The sequence below is a fragment of the Anguilla rostrata genome, chromosome 15 (genome assembly GCF_018555375.3).
Source record: "Anguilla rostrata isolate EN2019 chromosome 15, ASM1855537v3, whole genome shotgun sequence".
Classification (NCBI taxonomy): Eukaryota; Metazoa; Chordata; class Actinopteri; order Anguilliformes; family Anguillidae; genus Anguilla; species Anguilla rostrata.
Window position 1 is genome coordinate 31,573,792 of NC_057947.1, and position 25,178 is coordinate 31,598,969.

General features: G+C 49.8%; 1 protein-coding gene across 1 annotated transcript in view; it reads left to right on the plus strand.

Moving 5' to 3' along the window:
* Positions 1-234: 234 nt before the first annotated feature.
* inpp4aa (inositol polyphosphate-4-phosphatase type I Aa) overlaps positions 235-25,178 on the plus strand; it is a 52,306-nt gene continuing 27,362 nt past the window's right edge. Inside the window, exons 1-8 of the mRNA XM_064311922.1 lie at positions 235-416; positions 18,744-18,838; positions 20,757-21,032; positions 21,161-21,205; positions 23,232-23,350; positions 23,497-23,613; positions 24,254-24,333; positions 24,781-24,892. Of these exons, the coding sequence (XP_064167992.1) occupies positions 20,930-21,032; positions 21,161-21,205; positions 23,232-23,350; positions 23,497-23,613; positions 24,254-24,333; positions 24,781-24,892 (576 nt within the window). The 5' untranslated portion in view covers positions 235-416; positions 18,744-18,838; positions 20,757-20,929. The remainder of the gene's footprint in view (positions 417-18,743; positions 18,839-20,756; positions 21,033-21,160; positions 21,206-23,231; positions 23,351-23,496; positions 23,614-24,253; positions 24,334-24,780; positions 24,893-25,178) is intronic.

The following is a 25,178-nucleotide window of genomic DNA, read 5'->3' on the forward strand; positions in this document are numbered from 1 at the left end:
TAATTCAACCTTACTGTTGCATTTGCCTTGCAGCAAATACATTAGTTGTTGTTTGGGACATGCCATCAATTCCAAGTAGCAGAAATTTGCTTTCTGTTGAAAGTAATGTAGTTGCAACGCCTTATTGAGAATCGGGCACAAGTCGGTGCTATTTTCCTGCGGTATTACTACTACACAAAGGGACGCGGAAGCAGGTGTGATTGCAGCGCGGAGTGCTGGTCTGAAGGGAAGGGGAGGATCCAGCCACCGCATTCTTACGTCAAAATGTGTCACGGAAAGGCTGGGCGAGCCAGTTAACTGTTACTGCAGAGATGAACGAGACTAAGAAATAGAGGACATATGGTTCGAAATTGAAAGCAATACGCCGTGCTTTCAGCTAAAGTTACCCATGGATCGTCACCGTGGTTCGTAGAAATGTAAGTGTATTTAAGTCTAACTACGTCTTGCTGTAGTCGTTATTGCACCATGTCTGGATCTCAGAAGCAGACGGCTCATTATTATTAGCTAGCTAGCGTTGTTTACTGTAGCAGCTAGCCTGCGAATTATATCAGAAACCATTCAGATCTGGAATGGTATTGAACAACTGCAGTGCTGGTAGTGTTAGCTAACGTCAAGTTTCTATCGAAAGAGAGATAGCTATGTTATAGCTAGTATTAATGCATATGGTTGATAGCGCGATTGAAGAACAGCTCACAGCTTGCTGTATACACGGTTGGGTACCAATCTCAGTCATAACGGTCTATAGAGCTACTTCTTAACATATCTGAGATAGTCCCAGCGACGAAATGATGAAAGAAAACAGGACGTATTTTGTCCATCCTCTTTGGAGATGGACAAGGAAATGCACGTCTACAGACGTTTTATAGGAACACTATATTTTCTGTGATGTGGAATTGTAGTCGACCAGATGTTTATATAGATCTCGTAGATGGGTAAGATGGCTAATTATGACAATGGCCAACTGGATGTCACTGGATATTTTAACACGAACGTTAACGGAAGGCTTTGGTTTCAACTGCTACCATTTGCTAGGAAGCTGACGCGTTAGCCAAATTCAAATGATCCTGTTGTGCAAGGTTAAGTATTTCAGTCGCATCGTTTTTACGGGATGCATACGTCTAAGAACTGTCCTGAATTCATATTTTGAGTTGTCACTCATACTGTATATATTCACTGCTGTAACTATAAAATATGACATTTTGGGGTCGGTAGGTGAACTCGAACTCAGTGGTTGCATCATTACAACATAAGCAAGTTTTACTTCCTATCTAATATTCACGCTTTTTGCTGACGTCAACTTCAGTAATGTCCCCAAACTAAATCAGGCAACGTTGCTGACTCCTAAGCGAATGTCAATCAAATCAATCAATCAAATTTTATTTGTATAGCGTATTTTACAACAGTTGTCACAATACGCTTTACAGACAACCCTAGCCTAAACCCCCACAGGAGCAAGCCTAAGGCAACAGTGGCAAGGAAAAACTCCCTGTGGCAGATGGGGAGAAACCTTGGAAGGAGCCAGGCTCAAGGGGGAAACCCATCCTCCTCTGGTCGGCTCAGGGTGCCGACTGGTGACCAGCATGTCAGCCAGTTTATGGACAAGATGTCCGTGGAACAGTACATGCTGTAAGATGGCACACATGTTATCAAGCTTACATTATTTTTTAGTGTGTTCCTTATAATATTTGCCGTCTGTTGGTGTCAGTGATTGACCCAGAGTGTTGACATTGATGGCAGCAGGCCGAGTATTTCATGGGTACACCGATATCATTATCGTGTTTGGCAAATGATGCCGTTGATTGCACTGTCGATGAAAAACAGACAGAAACGCTGTTCTAGTCTAGCTAGGCACAGCACGCTTCCTTGCATTTTATAGCGCATTGTCTGTGTACTGCATTGTAGAGGAGCACAATAAATTGCAAGCAAATGTCAGTATGTAAACTGTTATGTAAACTTGTTTATGAAATTCTCTACGGTCTCAGCCAATATGCGAACGGACACTGCGACTGCTTGAGCTATCTTTATGATCATTGCCAGAACGTTGTAAAACGAAGTTCACTTATGTTTACTACTACCCACTGCACGAGGCCTGTTCGTGCCTAGTCCATCAGCTGCCAAGCATGACTCTGTACTTAAGTGATGCTGAGTGAACCAGACAGACACTATAGCCTACTCCACCGTCCAGCTTTCATGCCTGCGTTTTGTCAAGATGACATCAGCTGCTAGACTTGGCTCAGTGTAAACTCTTGACTCAATGTAAACTGTCTCTTTAATATTATTATTTGGAGAGCAGGACACTGGTCTGCTTCATCTTCAAGCTCAAGAGAGAGCCCATCATCGTGTCTGGGCCAGTCCTGTGAAAGGACTGTTATTGTCTCTGTCGAGAACAAAACCGGCCTCTGTTATTCCCCCCCCCACCCCAGATGTGTGCCTTATCCTTGCCCTGGAACGCCAGCAGCATTGTCTAGTGCAGAGGTGGGCAACGAGGGCTGTGTCCGTTTTTTGGTTTTCACGCCAACTTCTGGCCTTCATTACTTCATTACTTTCGCGACATTTCTTCATAAGCGCCTGAATGGCTGCCAGAGACTGACCGTTCTTGAGTCCCCAGACGAAACGTCTCACTGTGATCTAACCTATGACTGACCCGGTGTTGGAGCGCACAGATATTTAGCGAGTGTAATTGGTGGAAACAAAAACCTGTGTATGCACCAGCCCTCCAGGACCGGGATTTGCCCACCCCTGGCCAGGTGCTTGTGATGCCGACTCCTTGGCTTCCCGTCCAGCCTGTCAGAAGGACAGTGCTGGGAATGCCAGCCGGCTATAGGAGGATACTGGGCGATGACCTCACAGCGTAGGGATGAGGACAGGAGGGCACCAAGCTCTGAAAGCGAGACACGCGATCGCTATCTCTTAGCACCTTAACACACTTCTCACAGTGAAGTTCATGGTCAGAGGGTTTTCACACCTAAGTTCCAGGCTGCGTGGAAATGATTTATAGTCATAACCAAACCACTGCCAGACACTGACAAAATGAATCATGGCATGTTTTAAAGGTCCTTGGGGTGGTTCAGTGGGGCACACACACACACACACACACACACACACACACACACACACCCTGTGCATATGGCAACCAAGGAGACACTGGTCCCTGAAGATATCTCATTCTGTTAAATCAAACCGCTTAACTGAATGAGTAATGTAAACAGTACGCTACCACTGCAAAACCAAGTAAGAGCCAGGTAATCACGTGGAACCATTCCGGCTCTTGGGTTGCTATCCCCAGCTTGGAGAAGCACGCAGTTCTGTAACAGTGCGTTACACTGGGGTAACATGGGAGATGTAGTTCGGTACATACCGGGTTTGTCAGTGGCTGGCTGTACTGTGCTGGGTCCAGTGTTCTGTGATCCGCTCCAGCAGACGCCAGGCTCAGGTCCAGACTGAAAAGTAGTACCAAACACAGCAGCCACATGAATTCCTGCATAGCAGCGATTCACTGGGGCCAGGAAAATTTGGACACAGGGGCTTCACGTCTTAGAGGGTTGCTGTAAGACATACAGGAGGCTGAGTCGTGTTTTGCTAACTGCATAAATCTTTTTTTTAATTTTTTTGGCTGTCTTTCACTTCATCAGCCTAGGAACTTAGTCATTGTGTTATTCTGACAGCAGCCACAGTCAAATCTTTATCACCCTGGACACAAATCCGAACCTGCTGCTCATGCATAGGTCTCTATAGTGCTTTCACCAGGTGTTGTGTCATTAATGTGCACTTAGTGCATTTCTCACCTGTGGCTCCAGCAATGTGTCTTGGTTTATTCGAGGCTTACAATAGGCCGCCTAGGGCCAGTGATATGAGCTTGCAGTGCCGTTAAGCTAACCAATTAGGCAGCGCGGCACTGAATGACGGAGCTGGTAACTCCTCTTGATCTTCCCCGAGGCAGCGGTGTGATGTGTTTAAAGAGATAAAGAGCCTGAATCGGGGGTAACTGGCGTCGCCTGTTTCCCTCAGCAGTGGCTCAGACGGAAGAGCCGGCTGTCACCCTGACAGTTTGTCAACGGGCTCTTTTTGTGCTTCCAAGAAAACTGTAATCATCTTGGCAGCTGCGTGACTAATTATGTTTTTTTTTACATTTAACGCACTGACGGGTTTCCATTCAGTCTCAGTGGATTTTTCGGGGTTTTAATTTTTAGCAGAACGCCTGCCGTTTATACTTTTGAGGCACAAAAGAAGAAGAACACAGGTATGGGTAAAAAAATCCAAATGAGAAAGCCTTTCTTTGAACCAGGGGTCTCAAAATGCACTTAAATGAGCAAACCCCTTGTTTCTGAGGCCAACCTTGGTGACGGACCGAAAGGAACCCCACAGAAACCCAGAGACACGGGGGACCTTCCAGGACTGGAGTACGCGATCCTCCTGGAGATGTCTGGCTCTCTTAACTGCGCTAGTTCCCCAACACTAGAGTGGGTCCCGGAGCGTTAAAGGGGGAAGTCCATGCCTGTAACATTGCATGCATGTGATCATCCAGTAATTAAAACAGAAAGTCACTCACGCTGAAAAACACACAGGCTACGATGTGTGTGTGTGTGTGTGTGTAGACTCCCTCTCACCCACGCATTAGCCCACTAGCCTGTTAGCCAGCTCAGGCTCCTGAGCACGTAGCCATGAAAAACAGTCCTGCAAATCCAGTGCTTGCTCGCACACATTTGAAACACTTTTCAAACGTCAAAAAATTGCACATTTTTCTCGATTGAGTTTGTGCAGAGTAGCCTCAGATCGACTGTGACCTCATACGAAGATTTAGCGTCCTCTTCCCCGCCCTTGTCTGCGATTCCTGCGGATGAAATCCGGTGATCACGGCTGAACTGCCCCCCTCTGCATGCCCCACCGGTCTGCGTAACTACGGTGAATTATGTATGATTAGCATGCAGGTTACATTACATTACAGGCATTTAGCAGACGCTCTTATCCAGAGCGACGTACAACAAGCACATCAGTTCAAGGTGCAGAGGTGCAAAAGAAACACACTAGAGTGAAGTAAAGATCGTAGTGCCAGAAGTGACCACATAGATCAGGACTCCAACCCTGTAGAGTAACCTGTTCAGCAAACAACAACAAGTACAAACTAAGGTTGGTGAGCTCGGGAGGGTGGAGCCCATGGCCGGGGCTCGTAAGGAGCCCCCAAACGGAAGGGTCTGCGGGTGGGTGGGACGGGACCTGGTCTCTGAAGACCGATCCGCGCACGCGGCCACTCCAGTCCGCTCTGAACCTCAGTGAGGTTCCTCCTAACTTCCGTTCCAGGAAGAGCAACAATGAGGGCCCTGTCTGTGTCAGGCGGTCATTCCCACTTCTGCTCTAAATGAGTTTATTAGTCATTTATTTTGACCGAACTTTCACAATAGACTTTTGAGCCGCACCTGCAGACTGCTCGTGTAATCTTGGTGAAAACATTTGACTGTGGTCTGGCATGAACCAGCACTGGTTGTTGAGCCAGAGTCCAGCGGTTGGAACAAAAAGCCTGTGGTTTACAGTCGCGAACCCCCGACTGGGTGGAGCCATCACGTTGCTTGGTGACAGAATCCGTGGATTTTTATAACCAATCGTAGCGCTCTGCCGCGCAGAGCTGTGTGTTGACTGGCGGCGTGTGTGGCAGACACGTGCTGTGGGACTCTCAGGAAGCCTCTCAGTGGAAGCGCGTGTTCTGGGTCCCCCCTGATTGGGGGGCTCTGCGGGACGCTGGCTGTACGAACCGCAGCGGGTCCACGGGGGAGGGGGTTCGTGTCTCAGCGGATCAAATGTGATCATCTGAAGCCCGCTCTGGCTGTGCACCTGCGCGTACCGGCCTTAATGAGAGCCCTCCCACGCTGCGAAACAGGGTGCATGCTGGGAATCACGTGTGTGTGAAGGTACAGGGACGGGAGGCTGTCAGTCGGAGTGGGTAGGTGTGTGTGTGTGTGTGTGTGTGTGGGGGGGGGTGTCTCTGCTGTACACATATGACTCTGCATGGTGCTCTCCCAGCATCCTGCTGCTCTTCAAGCTCCAGAAGTACAGAGTTCCCTCTCTCCATCTCTCTCTCTCTCTCTCTCTCTCTCTTTCTCTACTCTCTGTACTCTCACTATCCGGTTCAGTTCAGTTTAATTGGCGTGAATTAGCCTACATGGCAGTGTTCACTGGCAGGAGCAGATGAAAGCAGCACAGTACTATTCATGTTAATAGAAGCAAAAGCAGTTTGATGGCTGTTGTGACAGAATAATATTTCCCCTTTTTGTTTGTGTGTAAAACATGAGATGTGCATTTCACTTTCACTGGATAAAAGCATCTAAATGCCGGTGTGATGTAGGGGGAGAGACTGGTCTCAGACCTCTTTAAATGTGAGTTTTCTGCTGATAGTGTAGCGCACACACACACACACACACGCACACACACACTGCACGCACAGAACTGTGCTTTGGGAGGGGCTAGCCAGTCCTGCCGCGCGGCTCGCCCAGGTCCCTCTCTATCTCTGCTGGTCATGGAGCCTCGCTTTGGCGTGGGTGCTATGGTAACAGGATAGGGTTGGGGGGGGGGGGCAGGGAGGCGGTGGCGAGCGAGGATGTGGGGGTCGCCATGGTGATGGAGAGACGAGGCGGTGGTCCGGTCAGTAGAGAACAGGGAGAGGATGGGCGTGTTTTTTGGACAACGCTGAGAGTGAGGAACGTTTAGCCAGCGTTCAGATGAGGAAGGACTGCAGCTGGGATGTGTGCGACGCACATTTACCACCATCGACAAGTTGCTGTCGATTACCGGCTACCAGCTAGTCGTCTGTTTTAGGGTACAGCTAATAAAAACACACCAATACTCCAATCAGTGCAGATCACGAGATTAAAACTAGATTCAAAATTTTAAAAAATAGTCATTGGGGTAATTTTGCCAGAGTGATCGTACGCTTCTTCGCACACTGCACAGGTCTTCAATGAAGTGGCGAGTTGCCTTCACGTGAGAGTGCCGTTGGCCCATAGATGGCTATCGCAGCGTTGTCGGACTTGGCTAGAACGGTTGCCTATGGAGAGGGGTGGCTGTTTCGTTGCGTTCGAGTCGAGCTGCGATGGTTTTAGCAGCAGTAGCCTGTGTCGCACAGGTGTATATATAGGCGTGTAAGAGGTACCGAAACCCTTCGCCCTCGACCGTGCTTATGGGAAGCGAGTCTTTTGTTACCATTTTAAGTAAATCGGTTTTGGTCTCAGCTGGACAGCTGCCAGACTGACAAGGTCTCACTACGAAGTTGGGTGCTTGTTTGCTGTGATCCCATTGGTTCTTAGGTGGCTTGACGTCATACAGTGTGGTGAAAAAGTATTTGCCTCCTTCCTGGTGTGGGTGTTTGATAACTTCTTTCATTAAATAAATGAAATATTACTTTTGTGTTTACTCTGGTTCCCCTTGTTCAATATTACATCGTGTCTAAAGATCGGAAACCATTCAGCATGACGGATATGCAGTAATGAAGGCAAATACTTTTTCACAGCGAGGGACATGTCGACATGTATGCGAATTTGGCAGGATATATTTAGCACTAAACAGTATTTTCATTGAGCTATTCAATATCGTTCCACACGGCACACTTTTGCAAGCTGGCCATCTTTTCAACTGACGGTAAGCAAAGTGAATGATAACAAGTCCCGTCCACCCCCTCTATCACTCATTTAGAATAGTAACCTACTTAACATTAGGCAAACTTTTATTTTGAACGGTTTGAGAATTAAAAAAAGATTTTTGATGATTTCATTCAACATCTGTGCTTGCATCTGACAATCTACAAATCAACAAATTGTTCACATCCCTTCGACTGAACTGCACTATTGTTCACAGCCGGTGTCTGGTTCCTGTAAAGGGTCCTGTAATCTTGCCTCTGCCTATTGAATGTGCAGTAACGTGATTATCCAGAATCCACGTGTGTAAGATCAGATCCAGGGCGGGTTTTCAGTACGAGCATTTTGTTCTGGCTGTACTCTTCCTGGTCTCCCTATTAGAGAGACGTTGGTGCTGTCGTCTCCGCCGGTCCTGCAGGCTGAAGGGGGGAGGGGACTGGGGGCGGTGTCCCACGGGCAGAGGGGCGGAGTCATGCGGGCAGAGGGGCGGAGTCCTGTCGGCAGAGGGGCGGAGTCGTGCAGGCAGAGGGGCGGAGTCCTGCGGGCAGAGGGGCGGAGTCGTGCAGGCAGAGGGGCGGAGTCCTGCGGGCAGAGGGGCGGAGTCCTGCGGGCAGAGGGGCGGAGTCGTGCAGGCAGAGGGGCGGAGTCCTGTGGGCAGAGGGGCGGAGTCCTGCGGGCAGAGGGGCGGAGTCCTGCGGGCAGAGGGGCGGAGTCGTGCAGGCAGAGGGGCGGAGTCCTGTGGGCAGAGGGGCGGAGTCCTGCTGGCAGTGGGGTGGAGAGCGTGTTTCTTGTACAGCTGGTGAAGGAAGACTGCAGGTGTTCAATCAAGTGGAGGAGATAACACCCAGTGAACCTCTAGCAGGAGCTCTGAGACGCTTGGATCTGAGCATCATAGCGTTTTCAGCGGAAGCAAGAAGTGCTCTGATGCTGATTAACACTGCGGTAGAGAAGGTGTGAGTTCTGCTTGTTTGGTATTCTCTGCTCTTTTACACTTTGTAGACAACATCGCTCTGTCTTCACAAAACACAGTCTGAAACTCCCGTGGCCCTGAAATATATGTTTGTTTTTTTACTTTTCTTCTTCTTCTTTTTTGTCATTTTTTGGGAAACACCCTCAATTCATTTCCTCAGCACTTGAAATTCACAACACTTTCAGTAGCCCTACATTACACAAGTGCCCAGGAGTCCTACATAGCACAGTCATAAGCGTCATGAACATGTGTTTGAGACTTACTGATTTTGCAACCTTTTTCATTTCTCAACATTTACAGTGCAAGTCTGTAAGTATTTGGATAGTGACGCAATTTCGTTATTTTCGCTCTGTGCACCAGCACATTGGATTTGAAATGAAACAATACAGAAATATGAACTTAAAGAGCAGGCTGTCAGCTTCAATTTGCATATATTTACATCCATATCAGGACGAACCACGTAGGAATTGCAGCCCTCTGGTCGCAGATATAATCTGCCAAGATGCAGGACAAATAGATTTAAGTACTCATTTGTTCACTGCTGCTATTGGCCTTTTGAACAATATTATGTAATTCTATGTTTTTGTGTGAATTGTTTGTGTGTTGATTGTCGATGATGTTTGTATTTACTGCTGGCTGTGCAACAGACTGCCCCTTGGGGATAATAAAGGTTACCTTTAACCTTTTTATATATAGTCCCCCCACTTTTGGGGACCGAGAGTAATTCGGCACTTGGCTGCCCAGCTGTTCCGTGGCCAGGTGTGTGCTATTGCATCATTAGTTCTTGCACAAGAAAGGTAAAAAAAAAAAAAAAAAGAAAAGGTCTAGAGCTGAATCGAGGGAATTTGGAGTCGGCCGCTCTTGCCTGTCAGCATGAGGACCAAAGAAGTGTCGATGGCAGTAAAGCCGGCTAAATAATTCAGAATAAACGGATCTATAAATTGGGTTTGTCAAAATCAACTGTTTGGCACATGGTTAAGGAGCACGCATGCACTGGTGAGCTCAGCAATGAGGAACAACCCGGTAGACCACGGACGACCACTGCAGTGGATGACCACAGAACACTTTTAGTTGTAAAGGGAAAACCCTTTTCAGCTGTCAAATAGATCGGTCTCCAGGGTGTAGGCATAGATGTGTCAAAGACTGACATAACAAAGGGAAGACCAATACACCAGCATAACCACAGAAGGTTCACTGCTAGACACAAACCGCTGGCAAGCCTCAAGAACAGAACGGCCATGTTGTGAGTTTCTGCTCAAACGAAGGTGAAAAAAACTGTAGTTCTGGAACAAACTCTTATGGGCAGACAGCTTCGCTGTTTGTGCGCTGCTTCTTCTCTGCTAGCTAGCTACAAACGCTCTGCTGAAACCTGATCCCACACATGACCTCTCCACCGCACCCAGAAGCGTCCTGAAGACATCTTAAAAGAAGAAATACAGGTAGAAGGGGCACAGATTCGGCAAATGTGCAGACAAGGCAGACATTGCCAGTGCATTATATATATGACTGAGCGTGGTTATTTTATGAAAACAAAAGGTAAAAATCCTGTATAGTACATCTTTGAGATGATGTTAATTTGTCCAATCACTTCTGATCCACAAAAATGGGAGGACTATATATATGCATAAAAAGGGCTCTATATCCTACATGGACTAATGAATATGGATGTAAATACCCTTGAATTAAAGCTGATGGTCTGCACTTCGTCGTTTCATTTCAAATCCAGTGTGCTGGAGTACAGAGCCAAAATAACAAAAATAGTGTCACTGTCCAAATACTTACACGTTGCACTGTCACTCAACAAGATTTCCTCAACAGGTATCAAACTGGAACTAGGCAGTCCTGTCGCAAAAACATTTCAAGTTGAAGTGGTGTTATTTGCTGTGTTATAAGATGGCTGTTTAGACACGGGGGCACTCGTGCACAGTGGTGCAGAGTGAGAGCTGGGGCTGCTTTCAGCCGAGCCGTCCGCTTCCTGTGTGCTCGGAGCGGATGCTTACGCTAGCGCGTCAGCCCACTTCCGTCTTATGGCACCGTGCCCTCGCTGGGGAGGCTGGGGGAAGCCCCCGCCGCTCGCTCCCACGCCGTGCTGCTCCGTGCTGCTCTGTGCTGCACTGTGCTGCTCGCTCCCACGCTGTGCTGCTCGCTCCGCTCTGTGCTGCTCGCTCCACTCTGTGCTGCTCTGTGCCGCTCTGTGCTGCTCGCTGCTGCTCGCTCCCACGCTGTGCTGCTCGCTCCGCTCTGTGCTGCTCGCTCCGCTCTGTGCTGCTCTGTGCCGCTCGCTCCGCTCTGTGCTGCTCTGTGCTGCTCTGTGCTGCTCGCTCCCACGCTGTGCTGCTCTGTGCTGCTCTGTGCTGCTCGCTCCGCTTTGTGCTGCTCGCTCCCACGCCGTGCTGCTCTGTGCCGCTCTGTGCTGCTCTGTGCTGCTCTGTGCTGCTCGCTCCGCTCTGTGCTGCTCTGTGCTGCTCGCTCCGCTCTGTGCTGCTCTGTGCCGCTCTGTGCCGCTCGCTCCCACGCCGTGCTGCTCTGTGCTGCTCGCTCCCACACCGTGCTGCTCTGTGCTGCTCTGTGCCGCTCTGTGCTGCTGCGGGGTTAGCGGTGTGTGCCGCTCTGTGCTGCTCTGTGCCGCTCTGTGCCGCTCTCCCACGCCGTGCTGCTCTGTGCTGCTCTGTGCTGCTCTGTGCTGCTCGCTCCGCTCTGTGCTGCTCTGTGCTGCTCTGTGCACCGCTCCATGAACTGGCCTATGCTGCTCTACGGCTGCTAAACAGCACCGCGTGGCCTTTGGGTCGCTTTCACTTCCTGTTCACCCAGGAACCTACCGACCCCTGACTGCGAACGAGCAGCGGAACCCTCCCGACTGATCCATGCATCACTGCCACCAATGCACTTTGACCTTTGCCCTTGGATTAGAGGACGCCGGACACACAGAAACCTTTTACTGTGTGAATCTCCATTATGCTTCAAAGGGCTAGACCCTACTGCAGTTGAATAATCAGTAGTGCTACTTACATAATAATAATCATCATCATTATCATCATTACCATTACCATCATTGTAGTGGTGACTTTGTCCTAATTACCTGGTGTACCACGAAATACATCTACAAACGGCAGACTACTGTATTATAACAAAGGTTAATGTTTTCACTAGTTTATGTTCATGAAAAGGGTGAGCTCAGCCAAAACAAAGATTTTTGTTGTTGCAAAATAATAATAAAAAAACTACGGAGAAAAGTCACAAGTGGGATGCTGGAGTAGTTCATTAGTTCATATTTGTACCCACTTTGAGAGCAGGATCTCTGATATGACGTCTGTCAGAGCCGGCTGCAGTACGGTCTCTGCGCCACAGCTGGTCCATTCGCTGGATGGCGTTTTTTGCCACCTCAGCTGCTCTGTAAAAGTACTCCCTCTCGGTCGTTTGCCCCCCTTTTTGACGCTTCGAGGAGCGTGGTGCGTACACCGTTCAGGGAATGGCGGTGCTGCCATGGAAACCAGCCTCAACACTCCTTATTTTCAGTAGATGAGCGGGAAAAGAAATGTTACGCGTTCAAAGAAGCGCGTCTCATTTAAAGGACCGCCTGGTCTGTGGAGATTTTTAAAGAGCTTTTCTGTTTGAGAAAAGCATCAGTTGCAGTCTGGCCTGTAGTTAACCATTGCCTTATCATCGTGAATCATCGTCTTGTACTTGAATTGTCCTGTTTCACAATACAGTGCATCCACGCACGCACGCAGACATAGACGCATACATGTTGTACATGCGTATATAATTGGTGCCATTTGATGTAGTGCATTATTAATGATGGTCTTCTGCATGATGAGACACATGCTCTAAAATGTGGAAGCCTCCTAAGCACGAACCACACAGGAAACTCTACCATATGGTCACATGGTTGGCTTTCTCCTCAGACCATGGCGCAGAGGTCGGACTGTGTGTCTGTGTGTGCGCGTGCCTGTGTGTGTGTGTCTGTGTCTGTGTCTGTGTGCGTGCGTGTCTGTGGTGTGTCTGCGTGCTTGTGTGTCTGTGTGTGTGTGTCTGCGTGTCTGTGTTGTGCTGTGTGTGTGTGTGTGTGTGTGTGTGTCTGCTGTGCTGTCGTGTTGTGTTGTGTGTGTGCTGTGTGTGTGTGTGTCTGTCGTGTGCTGGGGGCGTGGCGGGTGGGGTGGTGTGGGAGCAGTACTTGGGGGTTCACTGCATGTTTCATATGAAGGGGTGCGACGCTCTCGGAAGTACCGCCATGGTATCATATTTATATGGGGGCCCCTCTTGCCGAGGGAATATTCCCCTCGTGAAATGAAATATTGCCCTCTCCAGCATCGAATACATTGCCCCATCCCCCCTCCCCCATCCCCCCATCGCCCCCCATCCCTCCCTCCCCCCCTCTCTCTCTGTATGAAAAGAGGGAGGCTGAAGTCCGCTGCTTCGCTGATCGGCTCCTCCGCGTTAGCCGCCATCTGGAGCGCCTCCGCGGCGGAGCGGCGCTGCAAATAGAAGCGCGGCGGCGCGGCGGCTGCCGTGGAAACGGCGGGCACGTCTTAAAGGGACAGGAAGCCGAAAAGCCGCGCGCCTTCCTTCCTTCCTTCGCCTCTTCAGGGGGCTCGTTTCCGTTTTAAACAGAGTTCAGATGACATCCCCCCCCCCCCCCCCCCCACCCCCACCACCCGAACAATAGCGGCCTTTGAAGTTAACGCCGCGTTTTCTGTCGCGCAAAAAAAAAAAAACCCCCGAACTTGACGATGAGCACTCGGGACAGCCATGCTGGCTCCTACGCAGACAGAGCGAAAAAGAGAGGAGAAAGAGAGAGAGAAAAAAAGGAAAAGCGGACGGCGTTGGGTCAGGGGCAGAGGCTGTGCTTTTGAGGGTCACGTCGCCATCGGAACACCGCCGTTCCGCAGAGAACGCAGCGCTGATGCGTACGCCCCCGGGCAGCCGCGGCTCGCTGCGTACGCACACACCTCTGAAACGCGTCTGGCGCATCTGTCAGAGGAGTCGAAAGTGAGAAACTCAGCGCGATATCTCTCTCTCTCTCATTTTCCATCTCTCTTTCTCAGTCACGCGCTGAGATGTTGCGAGTGTCCATGACTGATTATCTCCTGCACTGATAAAACCATACGTGGCTCATTTAGAATTTGTCAATCCTGACACTAATTTGCTGCTTCCTTCAATTTTCTTTTCTTCAGTTTTTTACTGAATCACGCAAAAGACCAAAACATGTGTTTTCATAGAGAGAGAGGCGAGCAAAAGGCCTGTAGAAAACACAAATATAACTGAAATGTTTGAGTTTGAATATGTATGGAGTTCATTAGCGGTTTCGCAGGTTTATTTAAAGCCAGGTGTGTGGGCTGGCGGCGTTGGTTTCGCATGTGGAGGTGGTTGCAGGCTCTGGCGCTGGGGTGGACGGGTGTTTATAGAGCCTGTGGTTTATAAGGGCCCAGTTTATGCCGGGAGACGAGGGGAGAAGGGCGAGCGATGGAGGAAGAGCACCACGCGCCCATTAGCCTTAGCCTGGATTTCATTTCAGCTCTGAGAAATCAGCGTGTGTGTGTGTGAGTGTGTGTGTGTCTGAGAGTGTGTGTGTGTGTCTGTGTATGTGTGAGAGAGTGTGTGTGTGTGAGAGTGTGTGTGTGTGTGTGTGTTTGTGTGTGTGTGAGAGTGTGTGTGTGTGTGTTTTTCTGTGTGTGAGTGTGTGTGAGAGTGTATGTGTGTGAGAGTGAGTGTGTGTGTGTGTGTGTGTGTGTGTTTTTCTGTGTGTGAGTGTGTGTGAGAGTGTATGTGTGTGTGTGAGTGTGTGTGTGTGCCTCTGGGTGTGTGTGTATGTATGTCTGTGCACATCTGTGTGTGTGTGTGAGAGTGTGTGAGTGTGTGTGTGTGAGAGTGTGTGTGTGTTTTTCTGTGTGTGAGTGTGTGTGAGAGTGTATGTGTGTGTGTGAGTGTGTGTGTGTGCCTCTGGGTGTGTGTGTATGTATGTCTGTGCACATCTGTGTGTGTGTATGTCCATGTGTGCCTGTATTTGCGTGTGTACATCTGTGCACATCTGTGTGTGTGTCTGTGCATGTCTGTGTCTGCTTGTGTGTGAGAGCGGGTGTGTGTGTGTGTGTTTCTCTGTGTGTGAGTGTGTGTGAGAGTGTATGTGTGTGTGTGGAGGAGCAGGGGTGTTTTTGAGTCTTTCGGTGTGGAACTGACGACCTGCCAAACATCAGCAGAAAAGCTGTATTTGCCCTTTTACGGTCAGCGGTGTGAGAGGTTCGCCTCACTGCAGGGGCCAGAGACCAGAGTGGAAACAGACAGAGAGACACGAAGCTTAGCTCACATTCTGGGGCTGTGCCGATGGTCATTTACTTTGGTAATCACACTTATGTGAACTGAGGACAATTAATATATATTGTCATTTGATTCCACGACCTGTCTCATAGTTGCTGTTTTTTTTTTTTTTAATTACTTTTTTCTGTTTTTCTCTAAAATTTTCGAACGAGCCCAAATGTGTGTTTGTGTCTTCCGTTGCTTTCGCTCCTTGGACAGATTTAGATCAGAGTGTTAATTAACACTGCACTGCTGTGAGAGCGGAGACATCGTTAACAGGAGCGTGTGACGCACACACACACACACACACACACACACACCCTTTGGAATGTACTGACACACACACAGCCTTACTGTGGCAATAGGCATAGTCCAAAAAACCAGATTGCAAAACCTCACACTACTTCGCCCATCTGGCCTCACTTTGGGTTTCCCGCCAAAATGACAAGAGGAGAGCCCAGAAATCCAGAGGGAGGGAATGCGCCGAGTTTGTCTGAGAAAGGCAAAGGTCAGCGAGGGTAAACATGACGAATCCCAAGAAAACCACCTGAGAATCGACCGCGCCACCAAACCAGACCAGATCCGCAGGGCTGGGGATAACCGCTGCCGCAGGAGCATCCACCAGCTCGGGCAGCCTGGTGCTCTCTGTGGCTTTTCGCCCACGTGAGTTCCCCCTTGCGAAAGAGATTTCGATCTCAGTGGGGTGTTTCCTTATTAAATGAAGGTCAATTACATTTTTTTAAAAAATCACCATATACAGCCGAGACAGCAAAAAGTGTCTCGATATTATACCAGATAAAATTTCATAATCAACACAGGCCTGTCAGACCCATGCCTCATCAAATCACCGATTCTCTTACGAAAAAAGGTTTGTGTTTGCTTAGTAAAGTGAAGGAAACCCATTCTTCGTGGGTCCTAAGAGCACTACAAGTGTTTGAGCTCTTAAGATTTCTAAATTTCTAAATTTTCTCCCTCTCCAACGTAATCATCAAGTAGCATTGAGCCAAAATTAAATTATCCTTTCACCAAGGGAAACTCGTTAAAAGCTGTAATTAGCATGAGCTGCCTCCACTGAAATGCTTAATTTTATGTCGGGCAGAAGCAGGGACACCCCTTTGGGTCCTCGTCTCCTCACCAAGATGAGCTCATTAATTGAAAGTTGACAGAACAAGAGACAGTGGACCTGTCAGCCAATGGCGTTGCTTTCCGAGGTTTAGCCAACTGATAGCGTCCTCACAGGAGGTCTCTTCGTTCGTAATTCGTCTGAAACTAATGTTACCACCAACTTGTCTCTTAATTTTGCAGTTTTCTCAAAATCAGGATTAAAGGATCAGTGACTAAATGCCTTGTCACATCACATTGCTGGCAGTGTGGACCTGCAAAACATTCTCCAACAGAATAAGATCCAGGTGAAATAAGCACTCAAAATGCATTAATAGTTCTATATTTGGTCCCAAACTTAGCATTTATGAAGAGTAAAGTATCACTGTCGGTGCAAACGAAACTGTGAACGAATAAATCTCAGATGGATGTAAGAGAGAAGAGGAGCAGAGATGCTGCTAAGATGCTCATCAGGGCCTTTTTTGGTCACAGAGCTGGTTTTGCTCCGCAGGTCTGGAGCCCCGCGCGCGCGGTACAGGCTGTAAAGCGGGTCGCTGTGAGCCTGAACAGGCCGCGGGGTGTTTATGTGGCGCGCACAGATGGAGGGCTGGTTTTAAACGGCTGACGTGTGGACGGGGGGGGGGGCCTCTCGGGTCGAGCTCGTGAGCGGGATGTCGCCGGGGCGACGGGCATCGGTTGCGAGCTCCTTCGGCACTTCCTGCCCGCACCCTCGCGTCGGTCGCTCTTCGCCACGGCAACGGTAGTACGGCGAGATCAGAGCCCGGGCTAACAGTAGCGCTTCCGTCCGGCCCAAGGAGGGGGGGGGGGGGCAAGCTGGGGGCAGCAGTTTAGTATAATGGGTAAGGAACCGGTCTTGTGACCTAAAGGTCACAGGTTCGATTTCTAGGTAGGACACTGCCCTGGTACCCTTGAGCAAGGTACTTAACCTGCATTTGCTTCAGCAAATATCCAGCTGTATAAATGGATGCAATGTAAAAATGCTGTGTAAAATGTTGTGTGAGTCGCTCTGGATAAGAGCATCTGCTAAATGCCTGTAATGTAAAGCTGCAGGATGTGATGGTGCAGAACCTCACACAGTTCCTGTCCGAGGGGCAGGGGGGCATCCTCTGTTTAAATAGAGGAGGCAGAACATCTTCTCTTCAAAAGCGCTGTTGCTCTCTCTCTCTCTCTCTCTCTCTCAACCCACTGCTCTTTACGTGTTTGTACTATGGCTTTTGTAGCGTGTGCTGATCGACCCGGATCTGGGGGGGCGGGGGGGTCAGTGAAACATAAGGGCCTCTGCACAGTGGCTCAGTGTGAGCCAGAGGTGCAGTCTCTCAGTCCCTCTGACAGGTTTCTCTCTGCTAAGCTCGTAATTTCACTGCCACTGTTCCCCACTGGGTCCTCCCATTGGTCCTACATTCTCTCTGCAACACAATTAAACAATGGGTGAGCTCGTAACCGTGTGCAACGACGGCCCTCCTGAACGTATCAGTTTTTATGGACGTCCAAATGTGTTCTAATATCCAGGTACACTGTTCTTAAAATTGTCCATTTCCATTAAATTTCAGCACCAAAGTGAATGTTACGAACCGAACCAAGTATAAAGACGGACTCTCAGAAATTATCCTTTTTTTTTTAGCGTGAGCCTTGAGAGTTTCTCCTTGGCGATCTATGCTCCTCCAAAGCCCAGCTGTCCCAAGTGTTCTGTCCGTCTACTGTGGACTGCCTGATGAGCACGTGCTTCTTGGTCATGAATGGCTCTCATCCGTTGTCTTTTTACGTTTCTGTTTTCATCCACGCAAGTCGTCTTCATTTACATAATGATTCATTCTATTTTGCTCAGTGGCGGCAACTTTCGCTGGCCCTGTCCTACCGTGTGTCTTACTGTTTTAGATGAGCTTCACAAATTCAGCAGGACAGCATAACTCTGCGTTTTTCAGCTGATACCTCTCAGCCTATGTGCAAGAGAATGCCCTGCCCAGTCCGTCGTTCGTATTTTCACACTTTAGAAAGGTGTAATGTAAATCTGTCGTGTTTATTTTGGGGGGGGGGGGGATTATTAGTCATTCCAGCCACATGAAACATTATTCCTAGAATGCCTAAGGCATTTTTTTAAGATAAACATAATATAACCGCATTAGCTGTGTTTCTCTAACTCTGATTCAGACCCTCTCAGCCTCCAGTAATCCCTCTCCTGGGATTCGTAGTTCTGTGAGGAGGTAGTCATCTTATTGAGGGAATTTCATCTCTGTATCAAAGCTGTAGTGATGGGCAGGCCATTATAATGTGATCTTTGCAATGGCTATATTTAGGGCTGATGGTCATGGGGGAATAACAGGTTTGGAGTGGTGGGGGGGGGGGTGCTTCAGCTTCCATTAGCCAACATCATAACTCTGGAAATACCTGTTTTAGTCAAAGCCTTTTAAGCACAAATCTGAGCCGTTCTCCTTGCTGTGAAAGGGACTCACACTTCAGTATTCAGATACTTTTATTTTCAGTTATTTAAAGTGCTACTGGTGGTTTATCTTATCCCATACAGTTGATTCATGTACAATATTTTAAAAAAACTCTAGTCCCGGAGAGATGTATTGTCTGTGGTTTCCTTTCAATCCTTTAACCTGTCTGTGATTTATATTAAGCATGTAAGTGTCAGAAACATAAAAAAACAGCAGACACTGCAGCCCTCCAGGACTGGAGTCGGAGATCCCTGGTTTACATAAATAAGCCTACCCATAATCCTCTCTGTTTTACAGAAGGTGGAAGGTGGTGGCGAGCGTAAAAAAAAGACCAGAGAGGAAGACCGAAGCGATCGATCAGCTCGGCGTCAGCAGAAGCCGGCGGCTTGGAGGTATGGATAGCGGCCGAGCTGCTAGCGCTAGCCCTTTAACCTTTGACCTTTAACCCTCTCGCGTTTACCGGAATCTTCCTGGGTCACACGGAGAATGATAACATTATTTTAACCTTAACTGCTCTAGAGCAAGGAGGTCTCCTGGCCAAACACTCAGAAACACATTGCCCTCTGGGCCTGGATCACCGCTGGTCGTTTGTAACCGTTAAAATGTTACACTGACATTTTGTAGCATTTTAATGGTTAATGGGATAGTGGTGGGATAGTGTTTTAATTATAAACAGTGTGCCATCGCATAAGTATTCTGAATTAAACCAGGGAAAACACTGGCTTAATTCAGAACACAAAGAATGAAATTTGCAGACCTACATAATAATGTTTTACACTATGATTTTGGACACTGACCTCTGTTTGATGTGGACATTAGATATTCAAACAGATCGGACAAACCAACCTGACCTGAGGTTCTAAGTGAGCCAACCAGAACAGATCTGGGTCAAATACGCGTTTGAAAGACTTCTGTATCTCTGTCCTGATGACTGTAAAATTTGAAAACACTCCTGCTGATGACTAAACTAACCTGTCACGTACAACGATTTGGAGGAAGACATTTTGCGTAAATATTCATGAAAATAGATTTTTCTTTTTCGTCATTTTATTTGACGCAGGTCTTGCCTCCCTCCTGCCATAAATAATCCAAGTTGGCTTCCCCTCTCGTTCTTCCCCTGTCCGAATCCTGAATTCCTCTTTAGAGGTAATCTGCTGTTCGGAAGCGGGGCATTAATAACCAAGAGCGATGAGCAGTGCCGGAAAACGTCTCGTTTAAGAGCGAGCGTTCCAGCCTTTCCGCGCGCTTCTGTTTATCAGCGCTCGTCGTCGTCACGGTAACCGCCGCTACCAGTACGGAGATCGCAGACAAGCAGCGTGCTCTCCACCGGAGACTGTGATGTCAGCCGCCGCCGCCGCCGCTTCTTATCGCAACGCAATTTTGCGAATTGAGAAGACGCGCCTTGCGCGCCCATTCGGAAGAGCCGTGTTTACACAGGGACGTAAGCGCTGATGAGAGTATGACCGCAATCCGGGAGCGAGTTCTGTTTTGCTCCGTTTCGTTCCGTTCTGCAGTAGTGCCTGCGGGTCCTTTGAAGGCAGCATAAACAGAGTCGTCGTTTTTTTTTTTCTTCCTCCTGTCAAACCCAGCGCCAAGATCGCGGTACATCCTGCCAGGCCCCCCCCCCGAACGAGTGTTCACAGCGCTCGGAACACGGCGTGCTGGACGTCTCGATGACGCAGAGCAATAAACAATCCAAGTTCAGCTTCTTTTTGAATGTTTTTTTCTTTTTAAACGGAAGCCTAGAACCACAACTTCTGAAGTGAAATAAATCAAAGTGCCCCCCCCCTCCCCTGCCCTCAGTCACTTTCACTTCCTGTGGCACGAAGCCCTCGCCCCGCCCCGCGCTGAAGATGAGTCATGCGGGTGTCCGGGGGATTTCAGGGGCAGAAGGAAAGGGCTGTGCTGCTGTGTGTGATTCCCTTTCCAAAAACTGGGGCGATGCCCCCCGGGGAACCGCCATCACTGCAACGCGTCTGCTGCTCCCCCGCAGCCAAAACACGAAATGCGATCGCAGGAACGCATGCAATGCGAGAGGTGCAGAGGGAGGGAGAGAGAGGGGGGGGGGGGGCGAACCGGACAGTGAGAGAAATGAAACTGCAATAGTGAGCATTAATCTACAGGAGATTAATGCTGGTTTGTGTGTCACAGTGGGGTGTTTTTGTATGAGAGTGCTGCTGGGGTCTTCCCACAGGGACATAGTGTCACAGCGAACGGGACAGCCGTCGTGTTGATGAGCTGTCCTCTGACATCTTCTGTGGACACCAGCCGACTTCTCACATCTCTCCTCCATCTCTCTGTCCCTTCCAGACCACGCCCCCCCCTCCCCCCACCTCCCCATCCCAGGTGAGCGGGGGCTTGTGAGGACAGAACGCGGCTGCCAGAACCCCGAGAGAGAGAGAGGAGGAAGAGGCCAAAGGGAAAAGGGGCGCAAAGACGTCAACTGAAACTCCGCCCCCTCGTCCCCGGCCCCGCCCCCCACCATGTCCGCCCGAGAGCGCGGCAGCCCGCGGAACCGGCCGTGGTCGGTGTACCGCGCCAACACCTTCGACCTCTCCTCCGAGATGCTGGGCCTCAGCCTCGCAGGTGAGCCGGCGGCTGCCATGGCGATGTGGGGTGGGGGGGGGCGGGGGGGTGAATCTGTTCCAGGGTTGGGGGTGGGGGGAGTTCGGGGGCTGTGAGTGATGCTTCCTGTGTTTTCTGCTCTTCTGCAGGAAACAGCCAGGATCCAGACGAACCCGTTCTGGAGTTTAGCCTAGGTAGGTGGGGGAGTGGGCTGCAATGCCTTCTGGGAGATGCATGGACTAGGCTGTGTTACGTCATTTCTTTTGCATGTTTTAATTTGGAAGGGCCTTTTTCATATTTCAAGTTCATATCCGGACTTTGAATTGGTTTGGTTAAGCCGAGATATTGGATCAGTGTGGGATCTACGTTTGCTCTAACGCAGCACATGCCCACCAGCCTGTGAGCCAATCAGCCTGTGAGCCCACCAGCCTGTGAGCCTGTGAGCCTGTGAGCCTGTGAGCCTGTTAGCCTGTGAGCCTGTGAGCCTGTGAGCCTGTTAGCCTGTGAGCCTGTGGCCTGTGAGCCTGTGAGCCTGTGTGCCTGTGAGCCTGTGAGCCTGTGGCCTGTGTGCCTGTGAGCCTGTGGCCTGTGTGCCTGTGGCCTGTGTGCCTGTGAGCCTGTGGCCTGTGTGCCTGTGAGCCTGTGGCCTGTGTGCCTGTGAGCCTGTGAGCCTGTGAGCCTGTGAGCCTGTGGCCTGTGTTTAAACACAGGGCTGTAAAATACTCGTCTTTTTATTCCCCTGCTCGAGGCCCGCGCCACCGATCGTGGTGTCTTTACGCGAGTGAGCGAGTGAGTGAGCGAGTGAGTGAGGGAGGGAGGGAGGGAGGGGAGTCAGCCATGAGACCAATGCAGCCCAACAGGACCGGTTCCTTTGGGTAACGCAGAAACGTTTCAGGAATTTAAGAGCGTGCTGACACGGGCCGTCTCACGGTCTGGCGGTGGCGGCGGGCGTGGAATCGGCTTTTGGGGACCTGGGTCTGTGATCCATACGCTGCCGGTTCAGATCCCCGATCGCACGCCGCGCGTGTGCTCTGGAGAGAGGTTTTCAGAGTGAATCCGCGGATCCCGGATCCTCTGTTTTTCTACTCTATATATTAGATGTCATAACAGCCAGTTTCATAAAACTGAAACTGAAAATGCATTCAAATGCCTCTGATTTTCTCTGTAAACCAGTTTTGACTGTATTCACTGTGACCTCCATACCACTGGGAAGCTCTTCGATCCCCTGAGGGAGGTGACCGGCTGTGCCTCCCAGCATGATCAGTCAGACAGGAGGTTCTCTTACTGAAGGAACAGCCACAGTGAAGGAACAGCCACAGGGAAGGAACAGCCATAGGGAAGGAACAGCCACAGGGAAAGAATAGCCAAGGGGAGGGAACAGCTATAGGGAATGAACAGCCAAATGGAAGGAACAGCCACGGGGAAGGAATAGCCAAGGGGAGGGAACAGCCACAGGGAGGGAACAGCCACAGGGAAGGAACAGCCACAGGGAAGGAACAGCCACGGGGAAGGAATAGCCAAGGGGAGGGAACAGCCACAGGGAAGGAACAGCCGTAGGGCGCTGCATTAGTTACCTATTAGCAGAACAGCTGGGCTGCTTTGCCAGTTCTGCACATGCTGCTACATTAGCACGCTGCTACCCATAAGCACCCGGAGCTGTCTTGGAAGGCCCTTATTCGCAGAAGGCTGATTCATGCCAACGATTAATTAAGAGCTGGCCAGACTTTGCAGAATTGCATCTTCAAGGTTGGACGAAAGCCCAGCGTAGGCCGTATGTCCCCAGCCCCCCCCTCCCCCCCACCACCCCCCCATGGTGGCTCTACTGCTGATGTTAATTACAGAACGTGCAGTCAGTCAAAGCTTTTCACTGAACATATAAACGAAACGTGTGAAGAGTCATCACTGAACGTTTGAGCCCGTTCTCTGCCGGTTTCTGGCTTCAGCACAGGGAGGGACTGGCTCTCATCCAGACTCCTCATGTTAGATTAAACGCAGTATAGATCCCAAAACCGTCTTTGTATAAACACAACGCTGTTGTAAACATACTGTCACACATAAGTGCCTACAGAAGGGGAGCACAGTGCAGCAGTATTGGGTGTAAATGTCAATAGCAGTGTGTGGGATGTACTCTGTTCTGAGTCCAGGTCCTTGTGGGCCACTGTGCTATGGTAATTAATCACTGGATTGATCTCCTAATTGTCTGTGGTGCCCCCCCCCCAGCCTGCAGCGAGCTGGTCACCCCGGCACTGGACCGCAAGCCCAACAGTTTTGTTTCTGTCAGCTGCACCACTCCTCCCCAGGCCTTCTGGACCAAGCACGCCCAGACGGAGATCATAGAGGTACCCACCTCCCCCCACCCCCACCCAGTAACCTCCTCCCCTCCACCCTCCCCTGCAGGGCAATGGTAACCCACTGCACTAACCCTAACCCTAACCCCTCCCCCAGAGAGCACCAGTAACCCCCCCTCCCCCCCTCTCCCCCACAGGGCACCAGTAACCCCATCTTCCTGAGCAGCATTGCCTTCTTCCAGGACTCGCTCATCACCCAGCAGACGCAGGTCAAGCTCTCTGTGTACGACGTCAAAGACCGCTCTCAGGGCACGGTGAGTTACAATTACAGACCTCTCTCACTCACAATTACAGACCGCTCTCAGTCACAATTACAGACCGCTCTCAGTCACAATTACAGACCGCTCTCAGTGAGAATTACAGACCGCTCCCAGGGCACGGTGAGTTACAATTACAGACCGCTCTCAGTCACAATTACAGACTGCTCTCAGTCACAATTACAGACCGCTCTCAGTCAGAATTACAGACCGCTCTCAGTCACAATTACAGACCGCTCCCAGGGCATGGTGAGTTACAATTACAGACCGCTCCCAGGGCACGGTGAGTTACAATTACAGACTGCTCTCAGTCACAATTACAGACCGTTCTCAAGGCACAGTGAGTTACAATTACAGACCGCTCTCAGTGAGAATTACAGACTACTCTTAAGGCACGGTGAGTTACAATTACAGACCGCTGTCAGACAGAATTACAGACCGCTCTCAGTAAGAATTACAGACTGCTCTCAGGGCAGAATTAGAATTTTTGTGAATGATGCCCTGAAGTCTTTAAAGGCAAACTGTACCTTGCAATTTTCACAACTAGGCATTTTCCTGTTTCCACACAAGCATTTAATTTCTCCAAAGACACTCTCTCAGTTAGGGCTCAGTGACTAACAGTGTGTCTCTTTGGTAGATGTACTTGCTGGGCTCGGCCATGTTCCCTGTTAAGGAGCTACTGCAAGACAAGCACCACAGGTTGCACCTGGCACTCAGGTAAGACGACCGGTCCCCCTGCAGGGACCTCTCTTCCACTGTGGGCAGTTTATCCACAGATTCAGCAAGACACAGTTGCTGTGCCCCTTTTCAACTAGTGACTCTTAACTACGAGAGATTCCATCTGGTTACAGTCTGGTGCAGTATTACAGTGCTGAACATCCAATTTCAAAAGATGCATTGGACTGGAAGGCTTCAGCTACAGGGAGACAGAACTTTGTTTTTATGCTTTTAGAACACAGGACTGAGCACCTTGAAGATGGGCAGAGACAGGAAATGTAATTGGCCAGTTTATGGATAGAGCTCCCGCAGCTGGGTTTGAGGCGGTGTAAACGCTTAAGACCCCTCTGGGTATTTCGCTGTCTCTGTCCAGCTGTTTCCATGGCTTAAGTGTTTAGTGCGCCACCTTGTGGCTGCTCTGGGTAAGCGGCGTCTCGTGTCGTGCAGGTCGGCGGAGCAGGAGCGCGTGGGCAACGTCACCATCATCGCCTGGCAGGTGGAGGAGAAGAGGGACCAGCGGGCCTCTGGGGCCCGGATGCCAGACACCATCAACGGCAGGGTGAGGTGCCCCGCGTCTTCTCTGACCCCTGACCCCACGTCTTCCCCGACCTTTGACCCCTCATCTTCCCCGACCTTTGATCCGACAGCTTCTCTGAACTCTGACCCCATGTCTTCCTCACCTCTGACCCCACGTCTTCTCTTACCTCTGACTCCACATCTTCCCTGACCTCTGACCACATGTCTTTCCCTACCTCTGATCCCCATTTTTTCCTTTTTTCAAATTTACAAAGAAATTTGAATACGTATATGTTTTAAATGTACAAAGCTGCACACATAGCTCTGCA